This window comes from Alternaria ethzedia (assembly GCF_023757985.1).
Source record: "Alternaria ethzedia strain BMP 0044 chromosome Unknown scaffold_2, whole genome shotgun sequence".
NCBI lineage: Eukaryota > Fungi > Ascomycota > Dothideomycetes > Pleosporales > Pleosporaceae > Alternaria > Alternaria ethzedia.
In genome coordinates this window covers 1,471,741-1,492,222 of record NW_026056195.1, presented here as the reverse complement: position 1 = coordinate 1,492,222, position 20,482 = coordinate 1,471,741, and the positions used below count along the sequence as shown (strand labels likewise).

Below are 20,482 nucleotides of genomic sequence, written 5' to 3'. Positions count from 1 at the left end.
TCGATGACTGCCAGCAGTGCATATGTTGCTCATTTTGCCTGAAGGCACTTCGGCTTGCAAGTACAAGTGCGCACTGCTGTTGAAGGAAACCCAGATACCGGGTAAATAAACCTGCAGTGATTGTTGAAGTTGAAACATCAGTTCACTGGGCAAGATGCTGGTATACCGGAAAGAAGAGTGGGGCATGAGACGCATGCACGCCACCATGTGTTGTGGAACTGTTTTGTGCAGACCCCTCTTTCTGAATCAAGTCTTTTGCATGACTTACCGTCCGCTACGGACAGTCAAAATATTCATTGCAGGTACAGTATTCGTTGGTATGGGCATGGAAGTTCCGTGATTCCGGACACGGATCTGTATCTATAGCGAGAGGCGAGCCTGGTACAGGTGCTACGAATGCCACCCGCCCACTCGTTTAGTTATCGTCATGCTACTGGGCTCCAATCTCTTTCTTCCGATGAGGTTGTTCAGACCAAATCAGACCGGTTGCACGTCAATTGCCGATTTAGCGGTGAGCATGATGATAGCTAGGCGACGTAGTAGGCCACCATGATTAACGGGTACAGGATGTCGAGTGTTGCAATTATTGGAAGCATTGATACCGGTCTCGGAGGCCGCGGACGAGGTCTCGTCATCTTCCAAATCCAAAGAGCCTCAACGTAACTTTGAATATGGAGCGCCGGGCAAACACTAGCATGCGGTTGTCGTGTAGACTGCTCGATTGGTAATCTCGGTTGTTGAAGACGCGAATGTTGAGGTACAGCGTGCGTGGAGTATTTGGAAACCTGGTTCGAGGTCTGTCCGCGCAGCAGATGGCGCTCGTGGCTTCCGTCTGGTGCAACGGCGCCAGTCACGGCAGCTGCATTTCATCAAGACAGAACCGCGACCTCGAATGCAAGGACTTCCCCGCCCTAGATGATCGCCAGCAAGGGGTGGCGGCGCCATCTCCACACGAGGTGCAAAGACAGTTGTGGATGTAGGGCATATTTGATATGACTGATGATCCAGATCGGAAGGCGCCCTGTACTAGTTATTAGTATCGAAGCGGTGCTACACTGCAGCAGTTTGACAGCCCCCTGGGCCAGAGCACAGAGACGGTGGGCGACACAACAACGAACCGCAGCCGCCTGAAGCAAAGTTGACGGACTGTCAGGCGGTCAACTGCTGCCGTGTGACGATGGCTGACGGCGATGGAAGCGCAGCGGAGCTTGTGCGAGCGTCCCTGGCCACCACTCTAGGGGGTCGAAAACGACACGAGCCCGAGCAGGAGGTTTACCCTCTTGCTGGGATGGTGAGTGCGGACAGCGGCCAAGATGGTGGGAGCAGGCACGAGCCGACAAGCGGTCAGGACAGTTGACGCAGGTGTGCAAGCAGTTCACAAGGTTGGCATCTCGTCGGTGTGGCGCCGAAGCATAATGGCAACGCTGCAGTTCGGCATCGTTGCCGAACCCAATGACGGTGCAGCAAAGGCAAGATTAGAGCCTTGCGAGCATCGACGTCAATTTGGAAGCGCGAAACACAACGCGGGAGGGTTGGTATGGTGGGGCGCGACAAAGTTTCGTAGATTTCGATAGACGCAGTTAGGGCAGCGCAGAGTTTGCCGTGGTGTCGCGTCGAGTTGCAGGACGGCGAGTGCAAACCGCGACAGCGTGGAGAAGGTCTCAGTTGACGGCAGCGACCCGGCACGCGAGACGGCGGATGTTGAATGTCGAGGGCTGGCGTCCAGGCGCAGGTGCGAGGTCTGATCGGCCGGCTAGCGGGAAGCGATCAGCGAATCGGGCAGGCGCGACCCCGAGAGCGGGAAGGTGCCAGTCATCCCTGTGCCAATCATGGCGGCGCAGACAAGGTCGCACCTCTTCGCACGATGCCACCGTCAGAGGTCTGCATGAGCCTGACATCTGTCATCCGCCCGCACTGCGAGGGGCTCTCCACCATGACAGCCAGCGCTCACGGCGACGGCTGCGTGCGTGTAGTAGATGCTCACAGACAGCACGCCGACTGCAGACGGCACACGCGACTTGTCTCGCAGATACTGCTGCTGCACTACTCGCCAACTGATTCAGGGTCTGCAGGCGACGGCTCCCCAATTAGTCGTGCCTGGCACATGGTGGAGAATCGAACGCCGTGCATCATCTCCCGCGCTCCTACGTCGTCGCTCTAGCTGCTATTCCTGTCCCACCGGACGAACGCCTCTTTCTCCCTTCCCAAAGCTCGCTGCTGCAGCACTAGCTGCTTCTGTACCCCGTCACGACACCAGGGCTTCCCGCTCCTGGATGCTGGAAAAGCTCCGTTGCACAAGTGTCCACCACGCTCAGCCACCGACCTGGTTCTGTCCTGCGGCAGCTGTCTGCCGGGTATCGTACCTTGTGCTGGGTGACATACACGCCGTCAGCGTGGCTCTGGGGTGCACCGCAGCCCTCACAACGTCGGATTACACTCCGCTCTCGACTGAAGTGCAACCCGTGGCCATGTCCTGAATGCTGCTGCGCTGCACCTACCCCACTTGCCCTAGATGCTGTGCTGCTTCTGTCGATTCAGATATCTCCGGCAAAAGCAACCATAAGGGTACCGTGCCACCGGTGCCCGGGAGAGTTCAAGTCAGGTCCAGCAGCAACGAGAGTTAGTAGCGTATGCTGGATGCTAGCTTGGACGCAATTACCACTATGGTTTGCTGCTGGCGGGCGCAAGGCTTGAGATGGGGGTAGGCGGTAGCGACCTATGGCGAGGCTGGTGTCGATGAACTACTGCTTGTGGTTGCTGGCCGACCGCGAGGCGCCAGACCACAACGACCGCGTCGGCCAATGCTTGGCCACAGGCGGCTACCGCCGCGATGGCACGCTGTGAGGTTGCTGCGGCATCCAGTGTGTGGGAGGGCGGATGAGGTAATCGACGGGCAGGGTGCGACGAAATGGGCGAGAGGCATTTGGCACCCCTGCGCCTGCCTGCGGCGAGTCAGAAGCAGCGAGATCTGCGACGATGCGAGCAGTGGAGACACCGGCCGACGCTCAATGGCGTCTGCAGCAGATGGCGCGACTCCAGCACCGACGGGCTCGTGCCTCGAAATCTGCGGCGTAGACTGAGCGTCTCTTGTTTCCTGCGCTCGGCCTGCGTCCGGCCAGAGCCTGCATTGTCACGCTCGGAGAATATAGACCAAACTTTAACCCTCACCTGTCAAGTCCACAGACGTGGTGCTAAACACGCTTGTGTGTCCTTCATTGGCCCCAACTGGCATCACCCCTGACGCGCTTTCTGGTGCTGCAAGATCGCAGGGCATGCTTGATGTACGGCCCGTTGCAGTCCCTCCTAGCCTAGAAACGCATCCTTCGCTCACGGTGCTGCTGCTTCTTAAACGCCTCGGACCCGTCATCACGACCCCATCACGCCCAACTATCTTCTTGCGAATCGCTGAGTGCTTGCGCCGGCTCCCTTGTCACCACTCGTCCACGATACCTATCCTACGACTAATCCCTCGCACGCCTTCACCACTCATATATCTGCGATATAGAATCTGTGGTTCGGTAGTCCTGCAGCGGACCCTTGGTCGCCCTTTCGAGTTAATTGTTACATCACTACCATAATACCTGGGTGAGTAATGCCGCCCAACTGCCTATCGTCCTATGGGACCCCGCTCGTGGGTGATGGCATTCAACGGTGCCAGCCAAAGAGCGGTACCAAGCTGTCAGTACTTTGGGAGAGCAAGACAGTCCGCCCACTCACCATGGAGACGTTGATACACAAGTGACTATTTGCTAACGCGTCCATGCTAGAGTATTTAAGCAGTGTTGCCGTTGCACATATGGAATATCTTACTCTCCAAGATATTCCGCACCGTCACTGTGAACCGCTGCACTCGCGCAAGATGACTTCTGCACATCCTGCCGAACGGCCGCTGGCTAACATGGTCGCTGCGGTAAGTCAAGAACCAGAGTCTCCTTCTTCTTTACACGAGCCCACTCCCATCCCTCCGCGATTTCTCGAGCCCGCGTTGCATGATCCCTTCCGTGTCCACGGGCAGGAGAGTGCAACTTTGAGGGCAAGAGCATCCGAGCCCTTCGCCTGCCCCCGCGCACCTGCCCAGTACTATGGCCATCCCCACTTTGCGGATGCACTTGGCGAGAACGCCCGTTCACTCGCCTTGCCGCGCTCCTATTCTTTGCCCACACGCCGCCGATCGCATTCACCAGAGCCGAGAATGCTGCCCGACTCACGCCTGCCTACGACTACTCCCGACACAGTCGATGGCGACGAACTACGACCATCGAGCACCACTCTGACAGAATCACAGAACCACCACATGCGCAGCTCACCGCCAATCCAGCCCGGAGAGCAAAACTTTCCTGGCAAACTTCCTTCCTTTTCTGAGGTATGTCCGCTTCCAGCCGATGTATGCCATCCGCAGGCGATTGACTTCTTCAGTTTCTCCACACTACGCGGACCACCACACCTCCGCGAACGCCTCAGCGTCGAAATGACTCTGCTGAAAGCTCTCCCCACGTGCAACCTCAGTTCGAAGATGTATCTTGGTCAGACAGCAAGAGAAGGCGCGTCGACACTCTCGGCGACATCTACGAGCCGCCTATGCAGGGCCGTCGGATGAGCAATGCCATTGACCCTGCCCTTTCTGGCTACTCGCCCCGCATCGCCCAGCAACACGCAGTGCAGCCTGTCGGATCTGGCATGATCCACCGTCCAAGTCACTCATACGCGGCACCCCAGCAGCAGCAAATGCCTATGAACCCGCACATGCGTCATCAGTCATCACCAGCACCCCAGGGGCATATGTCTTATGCACCACCGTCTCTCCAGCAACCTATCGGGCAGAGCCCTTTCCAGCAGCCTATGGTTCAACAAAGTGGCATGTACGAGCCACCACGACACAGCTACTACCACGAACCCCAAGCTGCTGTCTACGGTGGCTACGAGCGACCGAACGAATCCTTCTTCACTCGGCCTGGCTACCCAAGTTACGACTCACAGTATGGCGACATCCGATTCCAGCAGCACGTAGGCCTTGATCACAACGCATTCAACAGGAAGCGCCGAGGAAACCTACCCAAAGAAGCTACCAACTTGCTGAAAGATTGGTTCGCCGCCAACCGAACATCGCCTTATCCCACCGAAGACCAGAAAATGGAGCTTTGCAACCGGACTGGATTGAGTCTCAATCAGGTACGTGATTTGCCCCAGCACCAACGTTGTTTTTGACATCCTCACTACATCTGCCATTCCTGTCCTTCAGTGTCACTTCCTCTAGACTACAGCGTGCTGTCGGTCCTTTTGCTACCCTCGCAAATTTCTTCTAGCATGCACACGAGTTTACATCTGTCTACCGAACAAATCACTGACGTCCACTAGGTATCCAACTGGTTTATCAATGCTCGTCGTCGTGCTCCACAAAAGGAACAGCGAGAGCGTGAAGCCAATGGCCCAGAGGCATAGTCTCTCACGCAAACGGGGCCCGCCCAAGGAAAGCGCGACCAACAAGTAGGCGCTGGGACGCACCGGAATATTCCATTCAACCTTCATCATGACGATTTTAATCGCGCACATCATTTACTCTCTTCCGCTTTCGGCATTCTGGTGGAGCCAGAAGCATCTGGATACTTTCGTTTCTTGGGCAGCCTGTATCATCACAGCCTTCTGCGGGCAAAATCGGATACTGCGACCTTGACCAGACGCATGGATGATCTGGCAATTTTCTTTCAGTCGAATACCCTGGGACCCAAAACGGAGTATACATCAGCGTTTTGGGAAATGGAGTTAGGGCGCATATTGCGCTAAGAACGCAGCATACTGGAACTGCTACAGCGTTGTTTTCCATAGGCCTCGGCCTCGAAGATTGTTTCCTACATAGCCTAATCACAATGCGATCTTCTCACCAAAGCTCTATTCCTACGAGACTCAGAAACACTGTCCTAACTCGCTTCGCACGAAAATCGTAAAGCCTTTGCAACCACTGAAAGAGACTTTACAGGCAGTATCATGGTGAAACCCGGAGAGCGCTACATCTGTATGCCGCCGCCCTTCAAACTATTGATCGCTAGTGCAGTCGTCCTCATTGCGAATGGCCAGATTCGGTCTCACGGCCCACAGACTGCCGAATGCGGAAGTTTAAACGGACATCCCCCTGGTGTCCGCGGACACCAATCTAGCGTGTACGCTTCAAACGCCATCGACAGCTCCGGTGTTTCAAAACCCCAGAGTCAAAACATGACACACAACGGTGGTGCTTGAGAGGCAGCACCAGCCGTTTGGCAGAGGGCTCGTGCTTTCGGGAAGTAACGACCCCGGCAACATGTATGAACAAGTTGAGCCATGACATGTTTCGTGATATCGAATCTCAACACATCAAAACCCCACCGACCTCAATCGGCCGACTCCTCCAGACGTGAAGGATCAAACAGGCTGGGGCGCCACTCGCACTAACTTCACTCGCTCTCCACTTGGCCTAAGAACTTGATAACCAGCCTTTCAGCCGGAAAGGCTCCACATAGTCCGGTGAATGAAGTCACGTTAGACCCCTGTTATGATCCTCTTCTAGGATTGACCCCTCACTATCTGGATGCGGGAAACACTGCACATCATTGGGGGATCGGAGCCAGGGTTTGCCCTGCGAATCTCACTCCACCATCTTTCCCGAAAACCAAGGACCGTGACCAAAAGCACTGCTGACAGGGATACCATGGAGCGGCCCGGACTGTAAGGGATCACACCTGTCGGCATTCAGAGCAAGTTTAAAGGTGTGACACCGGAACAGCCGTCGCGCACTTTATTGACAGTGACACTCTCGTCTTGATTGATAGGAGGCTTTCGTGGCGAGTGGAGAAGAACTCAAAAGTTCAGCTGACTCTTCAATTTAACTACCTGCTCGCGTGAACTACCCAACTTGTAAACACCTCATTACGGATTGGGCGGCCTGACGCACGTTCATGGCAAACACGGAAGGACTGGGTCCAAGCTCTCGCCTTTTCAGACGCAGCCGTATAGTCTGCGGGAAGCATGTCTCCATTTATAGTACCATGGTAGACTGAAACGTTCCTGGAGGAAATCACGATCACCGTTGTCCGGAAACCGGCAGCCTCACAGGCGGCGCATGGGGCATCAGGCAAACATGATGGCTGTCATTGTTTCAGCTGCCAAAGTCGTAGTGCAAAACGTCACTTTGCAGTCCCTGCCCCAGGAGCTGATAGTCGCGTTACATTGATGAGATGAGGATGAGCATCTCCATGTCGTTGCGCAGATCTCGATGCGAAGCGAAGCGCGAGATAGTTTCCCGGGGTCGACTGCGACGGATGAAATGAGGATCTTCATCCTTCGTATCACCCACGGTCGGTATCGCGGTAAGTCCCGAGCTATACCGTGGTCGATCATAGCTGCGCGCAAAGAGTCAAGATTACCGTTTGACTCGAGATACTGGCGGTACTGCAGCCTAGCTGGACGTCACACACCCACAGATAACGAGCGCGGCTAAGACCACAGAGATAGTGGATCCCACCATAGGAATACGAGTACGAGCAACATGGCCAGATCGACGACGAGCGCATAACAATGACTGCAACTCACGGCCACTCCTCCACTTGGACTAGATGAAGAGCGCTCTGACAAAGTAAGCGTAACGGCCACAAGATACACTCCAAGTCATCATCCACGCGCATGAAGTAAATCACCGACCACCTCACCACAGCCTCTAGCAGCTTACGCGTACATGCTTTCATACCAACTTTACACCCCATAGTCCGCAGCCCCGCAGGCTGCAAACTTTTCTCCCCAACGACCCGGAAAGTAACGACACGACTCACCATCTAGAACTGATCAACAGGCACTCTCACACGCAGGTCCACAGCCCAACCCCCATGACCCCAGCGACCACCACACGGAAACAAGGACCGTCAGGCAGCGGCATCGGGCAGAAGAAGCAGGAGTTTGGTTCGCGAACTTCGATTACCCGCGTCGGAAACTTGTTTCGATCGCCTGTGGGATCGGCGGGGGACGGTGCTGGTCGTGGTGTACCAGACTTTCTTTTTGGCCTATCATGGGGATGGTGGGTTGGGCGAGGTGGTTGATTGGGTGGGGGGTGGGATGGGCCACGTGGAGTGTTTTCGTGCGATGGATGTGTGTGCGACGTGAGGATAACGTCGTCGGAGCTTTTTGCTGTTAGTATGGCTTGCTTTTGTCGGCGTTTTGACGTGGGGTTTAGGAGGGATGACGAACCTGAGTAGTAACCGTGATAAGGCAGTTCAATCACCTCGTGACAGTATGGCTTGTGTCACTCAGTCCAGTATGCAGTAGTGTTTGCAAATGCGATGAGCATTTCCTCCACCGGACCATTATGTACAGCCTACGACTAACAACATACATGGGTATCACATCCTAAGAGGAAAAATATAACAACGCCCGAGTCGCTTACCGAAAAAGAAGCAATGCAAAAAATGGACCCAGAAATGGACCCCTCATCAACGTCATCTTCTTGACCTCCTAGTCTCATCAAGAATAGCAAGACTGGCTCCTGGATTCTTCTTCTCGTACATCTTCGCCATGTCGTATACCACCTCACCCCACTCAAACTCTCCACGATGACTCTTTTGTTTGCATGGAGACTGGCGGAAGGGCAATAGCCAGTCGATCATGTTCATGCCCATGGTATCTTTCCAGCCCTGCAGGAGTGTAGTATACCAGGGGTGTTCTAACGGCTTCGTTTGCATGACGACATACGATCGGTTCGGGAGGCGGGTGACGGTGGTAAGAACAGGCCAGTCCTCCTTGTCGAGTTCCTTCTCCTCTGCCACGTCCCTGCTAGACTTCTTCTTATGATGTTTACTGGATGAAGTCGTTTGTGTCGCAGTAAGTGGAGCAGCGGTATCAGGGTTCGGGGAGGGGTTCGATATGAGGAAGGCGATGTTGTGGATGCCGCCGCGCTGGATGCCTTCGACCGAGGTGAAGTTGATCATCAGATTCCAGCCTGTCATACAGGTCATTGTAAAGGTGAAGATGCTGAAGAGCACAGCTGTTGCGAGCGCGCCGATCCATGTCCCTGGCTTAGAGCCCATCTACAATGTGTTAGCCTGCTGCTGCTGCATGGACTGGGTTGTTTCTGAGCGCACCTTGGAACTCCTTTCCGCAAAGAAAATGGCCACAACGATCCAAGTGAACGTCGTGTATAGCGACGCATACGCCACGAACTGCATAAAGAACTTGTGCGTAGTCTCTGCTATGATTCCACCGGCCCATGGGCAGTAGTGATCCATCTTCTTCACACAGCGCCCAAGTTCTTTGCAATGATGTGCCCTATCCGGTTTCCAATTATGACACCTCTCGCACCAGAGTGGCACCCCCTGATAATCGCAAATGTATGCATCGTATTGGTCGAACCCGAAGCCTTTCGTACTCGCATCTGCCTTATCCACCAAAGGATTACCCAGAGGTATGAGGTCTGGCTTCGACCAGACCAATTGTAGTAGGCGCAGCCATGCTACCATGAGGAGGAGGAGTAGGATAGCGTATACGACTATAAGTGCGATTCCGGTGGAGCGTCGCGGCCGAATGCCGAAGTCTCGTTGGATGTCGTCGGAAGGGTTTATGAGGTACTGGACGCATATTAAGTAGACTACGACGTATGTCTCGTACCCTAGGGCGCCGAACTCGAGAAGGGGCAGTATGACGGAGGTGGCCTGGCCTATGTTCTGTTCCATCGCCGTGGTGTCTGTCGCGCCAGGCTTCTGGGAGCCGACGACTGACGGGGGTGCCATCGCGTGGCTATACGAAATGCTCGAGAGCAACTGGAAGAAGAAGAAAGAGCAGATTGAAATAGTCGGGGTCGCACGCGAAGACGGGTGGTCGACGAAGCCCTCGAGAAGGCCTGACGTTCCCGGTTGTTGCACGACAGCGGCGTGAAGCCGCCCAGCGCGCAGCCAAGAAGTTCGCGCACGTGTTTGTCCCGCTAGTCCGAGGCTGGTTAGCAAGAGACGTCATCATCATTCGGAAATAGCCACGGGGAAGACAGGACAACGCATTATCTCAACCATCGCGAACAATTGCTGAACTTCTGTGTACAACATGCCTCATCTCCATGGACACTTCCCCACGACCGCCGGCGACGCGTAGTGCGCGGCTCGTCCAATCGGCAGAACTTCGGCATCCACCGACGTCGCACGAAGAGAAAGATCGGCACAACACCACCAACGACTCTCGTCACATACCGAATTGAGCTATCAACGCTACCGTAATGCTCTTGTCGGCCAGCAATGATGCCATTGCCAGTGTTATATCCTACGATCCTGCTTTCTGTAAGCAGAGTGAAGCCAAGGAGTCTGCTTACGCGTTAAAAGCCAGCGTGCATCGACTTGCATGACCCGCACACAGACCCCGCATGAGCTTTCTCAGCCTTCCCTAACCTTCACATTCTCTCCTCCTTTTCTCATGAGACCATTCGGGCAAGAGCAGGATCAGGCTATATTGCATTGGGCCTACAGCGTCTATGTCCACCATTGACTGCTCTTGGACTTGTAGCATGGGTGCAAGTTAAGGACTGAGCTAAACCCATTGGAACTCACCGGCTATGCGAGGCTGTAGATGAGCTGGAATACAGCCTTGTAGAGCATCATCTCCCGCGCTTCATTCGCCTTTTGACACGCTGGCAGCCGCCTTTTTGGCCCCGACAAGGACCAGCGATTGCTGTTTGCGGCGAGACATCATCTACGATATGGATATGTGGAGGTCACGGATTGATAACAGGCGCGGCGTCAAGCTGATCTCTATGCGGCTCTTCTCCACGAGGCTCCGGACGCGTCTAGTTATAATGCCTGCTGCGCCCTGCATGAAATGGTGAAAGATCCATCGACTCTCCCGCGGCCCGCCGATGTTAGCAACTTAGCAGCGCTGGCCATCTATGACCCCATGGCTAGCCTCGTATTTATCAGGCAGAATCCACGGAGAGCCTTGGGGTTACCTCAAGTGGCAAATGCTGGGCTCCAGCCCATGTAAGTCTGTCTGCACTTTTCTCCAGAATCCCGTTGATCTCAAGGTTTCAGGTAGATTACCCGAACTCTCAGCATATGTTCGGCACGGTCTTGTTCGTCTGCTACAATATGTGGCCAGCGGCCTCGATTCAGCCGTGCCCGGCCGTCGGTGAACAGGCTATCACCAGGGCCGGTAAACCTACCGCTGCCAGCACTGCCTCCTCGGCGTACGCGAAAGGATATTCGGTGAGTATCCTGGCTCGTAAAGCACGAGACAAGCTCTTAAGGTACCATTATGGACGTGCCGACTAGTCATCAGCCGCACTGGTCAGTGGCTGTTGAAGAGGGCAGGCCGCATACCAGGCCTCAAGAACACGGGCACTGGATCTGGCGACGGCATCCACACCGGCAGAAATAGATCACACATACGACTAGCCCAGCCGGCTATGACCTGTGCGAATATACATGAACTCCTTAGTAAGGTACGGCCTTCTCAACCTTCCGGCGGCTTGCAAGTGACACAGATGGAGCCCAACCCTACTCAGCTATATTCGCCCCTGGTCTCGGGAACCGCCTGCCTAGTCGAGCCAAGAAGGCGGCATGTCCATGTAGCATCGGCTGCGCCTTTACCTGAGGCAAACGGTGGCTTCATCACGGAAGACGCGTGCTCCACGAGGGGGTATCTCAACGCCGGCCAGTTTTGTCCGATCGCAGCAATCTTCATTCAGGCAGAGCTATGTGGGCCCTATCAAACATCGTACTCAGACTCCTCGTCTATTTCTTTGAAGACTGGCACCGTTCAACGTTCGTCATCCATTCCACACGTGCTGGTAACGAGGCTCGTTGGATAATCCGGCCAATGCACACGGTCACGAGGAAAATTCGGACGCCTCCTGGTCTGTGCAGATGGCAGGCGTTCCATCTTTCTCCTAATCAGCATCAATGCTATCAGTCCACACAATTGCTCTGGATAGAACTGGCGGCCCTGGCGTGCCTTCTAAGAGAAAAAAGCGTTAGTACGAGTTCTTTGGCTGGTCGTTCCTTCGGCCTCCACCTCTCGCATGCACCCATCCGGTGGCCGCGTACCAGAAGGGTAGCCCAAGCAAGCGTTTAGTCGGGCCCACAGTCGTTCACGTGCTCATGACGATAGAATTACACCAAGTTCCAGATCTCGTTCCGCCAGCTCGTGCCATATCAGCCCTGCCATAATTGGAGAGGCATACCAGGTAAATCATGCAATGTAACAACTCCGGCCGCTGCTGCCCTACATCGATGGGCGCCGTTGGGCCCATCTACCTGGATACCGGACGGTGGAGCACGTCACTCTAAACGTCCTCGCCCTTGCCAACATGCCTCCCACTCGTCCTTTGGTGACCTATCGATACGTTCCTGGAGCTGGACCTAGTTGTCACGCCCCGAAGTTATTCATCACACAACCCTAGGCCACCCATCGACTGCCAATAACGTCATGGAGAACACTGTCTTAATACCTGAGGACTCTCATATCAACGTAATTGACATCACGAGCGAAGTTGCTCATGGAGTATCGCCATTTAGAGTGGCTGATGTATCATACATCCCGGGAGGTCCTTCATCATCCCCCACCTCACGACTGGATTTGCTTCATTGTATCCCTTGAGGCCTGTATGCCTCATATCGGCCGCCACCCTATCTGCGCTCGAGCATATTCTGATGTCTCAAAGGACTATCAGTGCGGTGCGCAGCGCCTCCGGAGGAAGATGGCGAAGCAGCAGCATAGCTTTGGTCTCGCAACTGTTTAAAAACACATAAACGCCTTCTCAACGCTTCAAAACACAACCCACTCAAGCCCTCAAGCCTCGAGCTCTCAAGAACTACCACTATATCTCGCTCTATCAACTTCTCTTTGCCTACCAAAATCACTACTATATCTACATCATGGTCAACACCTCCCTTCCCCATCGCCATCTCCATAAGCATGATCTTCACGGCTCTTCGATATCTGGCCAATGTCACCAAGCAACACCGGTTCGCCATGACGCCACCCCATCTTCCCTGACCGACGCTGGCCATACTTCTGTGCTTCATACCGGTGCCATTGCGCTTCCCATTGGTCCCCTATTCGGCGGAGATTCTACTTCGCCTCCAAGCAGCCTCTCCGATGTCAACGGGCAGTACAATCATGATTCCGCTCCCACGGATGGAGAAAAAGTGTGGTTCTGCTCAAACTGTTCCGATGGACCTATCAGTGTCTGGCAAAACATCTGTGTGAGCTGTAACCATCAGATATGCGGTTCATGCAGAGTCGAAGAAACGTACTAAATGCGATTGCGGATTCGTACACCTTTGTATTCCGTCACCGCATGCGACAAACATCATCAACGACAACATCATCACGAAGAGTCACTTCTGATGCTGCTCCTGCTCATACTTATGCGGCACTCTCTTCTCCTGGATATTCTTTCTTTGGGCTATTTATTGGGATCTCTCGTTACTCATCGCTTTCTCTGCTTTCTCAATCACTATACCACATTTGTAGACTTGTTGGACATTTGGAGCATTTCGACAAAGCATAGCTTACATGGCGCTGTTCGTTCTTGCAACAACATGGTGTGGTATGCTACAAGCATGACACATACCACCCGGCACATTCGCTTTACGGATCTTGGTTTTGGAGTTTACTTGGATTTACAATTCGCTACTCAATAGAATTCTCCTCATCATTGCTTGCTTCACTCTCATAACAACCTTGCCACTTTCCTATCATGGCCGTATGCATCGTCCTGCAACAACGTTGGAGCGATGTGCCTCCATCGCTCGAAGCGGAAACCGCGTGGTGAGCAGACGTGCGAACTGCAGCATGCAGACCAGATTCGGCTCTTCATCCCAGGCTCTACTGCAGAAAGAATGCAGGAACGTTCGTTTCAGCATGGAGCACGACACCCTCAGCGGGAGATTCACAGGCTTCTTTGCATATACAAAGTCGACTGCAGCAACGAATTAAAAAATTGCGGTTTGGATAAAACGTATGATTGGACAAATATCCTCGCTTTTTCTTGAGTTCTGCCTAATGGTTCCAGCCAGGGCTCTTTCTTTTTTGCTTTTTCGTCGAAGTGGCTGACGGGGCCGCGTCATTGCAGCACACGCGAGGCAGGAAGAGGGACCTCTCTTGGCGCCCAGAAAAGCCTGAGGACTGATGGCACGAGGCTGGAACAACATCTTCAACATCCGCAGTGGAGCCCAATATGCCGCCTCAGTTTGCCTACTGCCTTCTCGCACAGCCACCGCTAGTTCCGCTCCGTCGTGCCCTTTCTTCCGGTCTCCGACCGGCTTCTTTCCTGGCCTGCCTTGTTACTTCCCTAATGTCATCATGGAGCGCCGCCGTTGTATTCTCTCACGACACTCTTCCTTAGTTATGGTCATGAGCGAGCTTTCTGACGTACGTTGACCGCTGATTGTGGAGCCAGTGGGTCAGTTTCGGAGGACCTGTCCTAGCTTCCAGGCGAACATGAGGCACCAAAATGAGTGCTGCAAGCAAAATCACGAGTGGCACGAGGGGAGGATGAGGAAGCTAACTGTAGGGCACAAAGGGGCGAGCGTGGCTCAGTCTCCGCCAGAAGGAGAGATGTCATAGCGGAGCGTCCTTCGAGGGACTCGGGATACCTAAGTAGCAAGATAAAATGCCATTGAAGGCCGTCTTCTCTTGTTCTCATAAGCTCATAGCGTCGCAACATTCTCAAACATCTCATACTTCCACAAGACAATTTATTGTCAGCTACAACAATCGTACTTTCCTAAATCCTCCAACAATCACCGCTGCTTCGCAACAAGATGCATGTCTTCTGCTGCAATTGCCGAGATGGCCCTCACAACACGAATTTCGTCTCAGCATGCACCAACTGCAACCACTATCTCTGCAGTGGTTGCCCGCCCGCAACAGAGTACTACAACTATGGCTCCGCTGCCCCAGCCTTGGCTCCGCACTATCATGCTGCGACCTCTGCCACTCACTCTAGTACGGCTAGGCTCTCGGGCAGCCATCAAGACATTCCAACAACGAATCTCAACACACGCTTTCCAGTGGGCGACGGCGGTCGCTACACCGAGAATCCGCATAACCCCATATTGCGATGGCAGTGTTGCCAATGTTATGGGGAGAATAGCGTTGCTCGGGACCCGGGCTGTGCATTTTGCAGCAACCACTGGCGGTGTCAATGCTGCAGCGTCTACGATAGTCAACAGAAGTAGAGGGTGATGGGCGGACCACGGGAAAGTAAACGGGGGCAAGTGCTCGCAGCATGTATATCACATGACAAAGCTAACCATGTCAGACTTCATTGATTGGATAACGATTCCGGTGTGGGGGAAGGGGGTTTGCGAGCGTTCTGGTGTCTTTCTTGTCCAAGTTCTCGATTTGTCCTTTCCCATGGTCTAGTTTCGCATCTACGCCATTGTCATATACCCAGCATAAGTCTCTTTATCTGACCTTCTTAATCGAGTGCGGTGTTCATGGCTTCAAGCATAGCGACGGTATCCTGATTCGTTCAAGCGTAGCATGTCCGGTTAGCTGTTGTTTCCCATAATTCCAATGTGCTTTTTACTCTGATTCAACATGAACGTCCTGCTCGTGGTCTTGACCTCAACCTTCGCCGGTGATGAAGCCTTCATTGAAACGCCTGTCAGCATGTGAGCTGCGCCCACTTTACACTTCCGTCGCCTGAGGAGTTGAGTTTGGTCTACAACAGCACCCGATATCACCTTCCGTAACACAAGATAATACCCAAGGCGTACTCCAGCAAGTTGGGCGCACGTTGGAATAAGGAGGTGAGACATCGCGGGTGGCACAGTCAAGCATATCGTTCCTTCGCGATTGCCGAGTCCTCTGCTGCGACCGCCGGTTCGCCACTGCAATCTGCTCCGTGAATTGGGACCAGGGATGACACGCAGGAACGCCCCGTGCTAAAAGGCGGCGTTATCGAATGTAAGCCTGCGCGAATGCTATCTCCGCCTGCGCATTCGAGCTTGAAAACGAGTCCGCGTCGACAAGAATGATAGTCAAATCTCCCCATGGACGCTTGGGTGTCTCTTTCTTACCTTTCTGCTCAGTTGCGCAAAACAGAGGACGAGAGGCGGACTCGTGTTGCGCTTACGTGCGCGCGCATGCTCGTAGGGTGGGCAGAGGGCCCTATTTCGCAGGCAGCGCCGCCAAGAACTTTGCACATGTCGGCACAGCCATGCCACACTGCTCGGTCTCTGCTCTCTGCCTTCTCTTAGTGCTTCAATGGGCGAGAAGACATGATTCTTTCCTCGTCTGCAAGAGACACGTCGTCAGAATAAGGCCCTGCAGCCCATTTCTGTGACCTCCAAGGCTACTGTGCGGCTCCAGATTGCAGGAGCGTTATGCCGGCTGATAATTTCGCGGGACAATTCGTCGTCATCGAAAAGGGCGAGGAGGATGCCCCAGGCTGTCCTTCGGGTGGCAGCCTAGACTTGCGGGGCAGCGTGAGAGGGCATTTGTTGTCATCCTCCGCGGACCGTGATCATGGGAACTTGTAGCCAACCCGCAGTGCCGAATTCGCAAAGTTGTCGTAGCTGTTCGCATGTGCTTGCAGTCGTGGTCATCTGCGAGGTTACAAGCCGGCGGGCGGCACAAGCGGATCAAGGACTGGGCGGTGTCATCCATATTGGGCCTAGCGGATATTTCAAGTTTGAGCCCGCGCCTAACCAAAATATGTGTGATTTGCTAATCTACGCTATATGACTATACCAGCGAGCGTCTAGCAACCATTTCTGCGCGTTCCGAAGCGGAGAGACGCATTCAGGAATGAACAAGTACCAATCACTATCCTCGTTCGTGGCCAGACAATTCGTCACCTTGGTAGACTCGTAGTACTCTGGATAGAAGCCGGCGTATTCCCAGTCAATGATGCCGGTCACGCGACACTGCCCTTCTTCAAGCTTTACTATAATATTTGCAGGCCGAAGATCATTGTGGCTGAGAACATGCTTCTGTGATAGGGGCGGGCAAAGACTTCGGAGGAATTTGATGTAAATTGGACTTCCATAATGGGGGTTGGAGAATTGCCAGTCGTCGAAATCTTCCGTAGTCCAAATAGGGTCGGTTGTGCGGCGAACATTTCTCCTCGCATCTTGGCAACCTTCTCCTGCCACACCTCCAAGTGGCATATCGTCGGGACGGGTCAAAGACCGCACCTCGATGAATATATCGTTCAGCTGCGCTTGGACTGAGCGCTTAAGGGAGTCATCTAATTTTGGCCAGACTGCTTCGAGTGTCGTGCCAGGCATGAGAGTCATAAAGACGAGGAAGCAGTCACCAAGGCGTGCAAGACCGAGTGGTCTTGGTGCAGGAATAGCGGGTTTGTGTTTCTCAAGGTATTGCAGGGTTGTGTATTCAGTCAAGTCGTCCATCTTCATTATCATCTTGAGAGCAATACCAGGACTGCACTTGAGGACGATGCTGTGTTTGCCCAACGGTGGCGTCCAGATAACTTCGCTCTGTTCAACCAATTTGCGGATACTGTGGGCAAGGGACGATTCGTCGTGGTCGCTTTCAATAAGGCCTCGGAGGGATTCAGAGAACGGGAACAGGACTGTGGCTGAGGTATGACTATAGAGAAATTGTCGAGCATCGTCAGGAAATGGCGAAGTGTCTATCTTGCGAGGCTGTGGATGTGGCTCATCCCAAGATGGAGCTGCAAGGCGTTAGCTTTAGTTTTACAACTAAAGCATAGTGATGCGAAGCCCACGAACCATCGGACTTTCGACCAGCAAGCCGACGTGCATACGAAGAGGGGATTTTGGATGCCAGATCTACTTCTGGATCCGCTTCTAACTCTCTTTGTAGCTTTCTCATAACCATTTTATTCAAAAACAAAGCCGAAGACCTGTCCACAGGGTCGACCCTGTCTGCTCTCTGACATTGAGGATGCATGCAGATGGCGTCTGTGTCGTGGGGTGAACGATGCATAGCGTCTGTGTTGTGAGGTGAAAGAAGATTCGTTTCAGCGCTAGTGTGTTTAGGTGATTTGAAGTCCACAGGTTGATAACTGTCGTGAGTCCTTGCAGTTGTTTGCGGTCTCGGTCAAGCGCGAGGTTCCAAGCCGGTACAAGCGGATCAAAGACGGGGCGATGCTATCCGCATCGGGCCTAGCAGGTGCTCCAAGCTTCGATCAACCACAGCGCCAACCCTCTTGTTATCTGCGCGTATCCATCACTCAAGCATCATTTCAGCAATGCCGCTATCTGTGCTTTCATGGCAAAGCTGCGATCTTCAGGAGTCGGTGCCGTTTGGAGGTTGGCGGTATCTCATGCCCGCGGGTCAGAAAGAACCTTGGAAGACTCAGACGCTGTCAAGCCGACAATGTAGCCGTACCTAGTCAGTATCCATTGCTCTCGATAGTCAGGTGACTCCGGGCACGGTCCGGAAGAGCCTGGACGAGAGGCGCATTGGCTTTCGTCAGCCATGTAGGTTGAGTAATACAGAAGCGGGGTATCTTACCACTCTGCTTGGTGACCTTACAATGTTCTTTCTTGTAAGAAAACTCCCACGCGACGCGTGACCCGCCAAGCACAAGAAACCTCACATGTGTTAGCTGACCTATACGTTGCTCCTGGCTTCCTCAGCATCAACATTGCCATCGAACTGACTCTCGAGACTGCATGGCAAATACGCTAGCGAGTCGAGCAACACAGCCTCGTCTCCTCTACAGTTACGTTGCTCAACCACATTTCTATAGCGATCACCATCATCCAGACCGCCAAAATACCCCGGATGGGCCAATTTCCATCGCGTTCACGAGATCGAGCCGTCGAAGTATCCACACCAATAACGACCTGGTGAAGGGCGTTGTCCACGTCAAATCACAAACCAGAGTCAAATACGTCACCATAAGCTTTATTGGCAAAACGACCTGTCGCATCGCGAGCGAGCGCAATCCTGCAAACCAGCATGTCTCCGAAGTTGAGTTGTTTTGCCAGGAGCAAACGTTATCGAGGAGGGCAACGCCTAGCGCGACCTGTCCCCCTTCGCGGGTAGAGTACCCCTTCGAATTTCGATTTCCAGAAGCAGTACCAAATGCTACGAAGCTGCAGAATGATGCGCCATTCCGACCAGATCCTCTTTTTGAGCACGAGAGCGGACATCCTCTTCCACCGTCGCTATGGTGGAACGAGAGCACGATATGTAACGAATACTTTCTGAGAGCACAGTTCGTCACGGAGCAAGCTTCATTCACACTTAGTCCCGTTGTTGTGCAGCAACTCCGCTTTAGCCCGTCGGTTCCGGAGCAAGGTCTATCGCCTACAGCTGCTCTTGTACCAGCACCACCAATACGTTTTGAGCGTAGATCGAGACCATCAACTCCAGATCCATCTAAGGAGCGGCGTAACTCGCTGCGACGGCTCAAGTCGGGCCTACGAGGCGGTGCTAAGGAAGAGGAGACATCTTCGACTTCGCTGTTAGTACTCAGTGCACCCCCAGAGTATCGCGTTGGTGCTGCCAGCACGATCAAGCTATCACTACAAGCAACACTAAGTGACGGCGATACACATCCAGCACCCGTGTATCTGCGTGGCATCCGCGCGCAAGCAATGACACACATCAACTTCCGAGTCCCGCTGGCATCTGCAGCAAATGGAGAAATACGGAAAGAGAGCGTCGAAAAGTTCGACCTCTTCAATCAGCGATACAGTAAACCTGGAATAGAACTCACTTTGGATACCACCTTGGAGGGTTTTGAGATCAACAAGATTGTGCCTCCCACATTCAAAACATACGGTGTCGCGCTTCAATATGACGTCAAGTACGACCTCTTGCTCGAATGCGCGGGAAAGGAGTCGGAGCATGAGATTGATGTCGATAATGTGGTTATTGAGCCTATGACAAGACCTGGTGGGCATCTTGGGCCGCCGGAAGAGATGCCGCCAGTATGCGGCTCGGACGAGAGCTTTATATTGGAGGAAATGCTCCGGGATAGTGAGCCTGTGGCGGAGCAACCACCACCATATTACAGATAGGATATACGACTATCGTGTTTATCGGATGCTACGTAGCTCATAGGACTATCCGTGACAACACGTATTGGGAATGTGAGCAATACAGCGTGCAGCCTTTCGTTGCTGGCAACGAACACGTAGCGCGCAGCATGAACAAACACCGCCAGAATAAAGTTCTCCACTTGTTCTTGCGGGAGCTGTTTATGATCACATCTTTAATTCCTCAAATACAGGATTAACTTGCTGAAATCGCTCGCACTTAACTCTTGCAACCCACCAAGCCCTAAAATACCTCTAGCGCATCTACCCAACATATCCACACGCACTACATTACCTCAGTGATCGTCCGTCTCCCCGAAGATGCCCCCAAATCCAGGTCTATACATATGTCCCTGCGGTATGAACGCGGGCGTCTGGCTCGTTGCCGGCGCGAGTAAATGCTCAATGTGCGGTTGGTCGTGGGGCATGTACGAAGCGGCTCGTATAGCGGACGAGAAGAGGAAAGGTCAACAAGACATCGAGGGACATGGAGA

General features: G+C 53.6%; 4 protein-coding genes across 4 annotated transcripts; 2 read left to right on the top strand and 2 right to left on the bottom strand.

Annotated features, from left to right (window-relative positions):
- Positions 1-3,760: 3,760 nt before the first annotated feature.
- Positions 3,761-5,439, top strand: J4E87_001295 (uncharacterized protein; the record flags this gene model as incomplete). The annotated part of the gene is made up of 4 exons (XM_049372941.1): positions 3,761-3,910; positions 4,286-4,363; positions 4,417-5,169; positions 5,356-5,439. 4 exons carry the CDS (start codon positions 3,761-3,763, stop codon positions 5,437-5,439), a joined length of 1,065 nt encoding a protein of 354 aa, XP_049237599.1.
- A 3,020-nt stretch (positions 5,440-8,459) lies between these two features.
- J4E87_001294 (uncharacterized protein) lies at positions 8,460-9,746 on the bottom strand (the record flags this gene model as incomplete). Its single annotated transcript, XM_049372940.1, has 2 exons — positions 8,460-9,047; positions 9,102-9,746. The coding sequence occupies 2 exons, from the start codon at positions 9,744-9,746 to the stop codon at positions 8,460-8,462; spliced, it is 1,233 nt and encodes a 410-aa protein (XP_049237598.1).
- A 6,936-nt stretch (positions 9,747-16,682) lies between these two features.
- On the bottom strand, positions 16,683-17,375 carry J4E87_001293 (uncharacterized protein; the record flags this gene model as incomplete). The annotated part of the gene is made up of 1 exon (XM_049372939.1): positions 16,683-17,375. The coding sequence occupies one exon, from the start codon at positions 17,373-17,375 to the stop codon at positions 16,683-16,685; it is 693 nt and encodes a 230-aa protein (XP_049237597.1).
- Positions 17,376-18,614: 1,239 nt separating this feature from the next.
- On the top strand, positions 18,615-19,970 carry J4E87_001292 (uncharacterized protein; the record flags this gene model as incomplete). The annotated part of the gene is made up of 1 exon (XM_049372938.1): positions 18,615-19,970. One exon carries the CDS (start codon positions 18,615-18,617, stop codon positions 19,968-19,970), a length of 1,356 nt encoding a protein of 451 aa, XP_049237596.1.
- Positions 19,971-20,482: the final 512 nt, after the last annotated feature.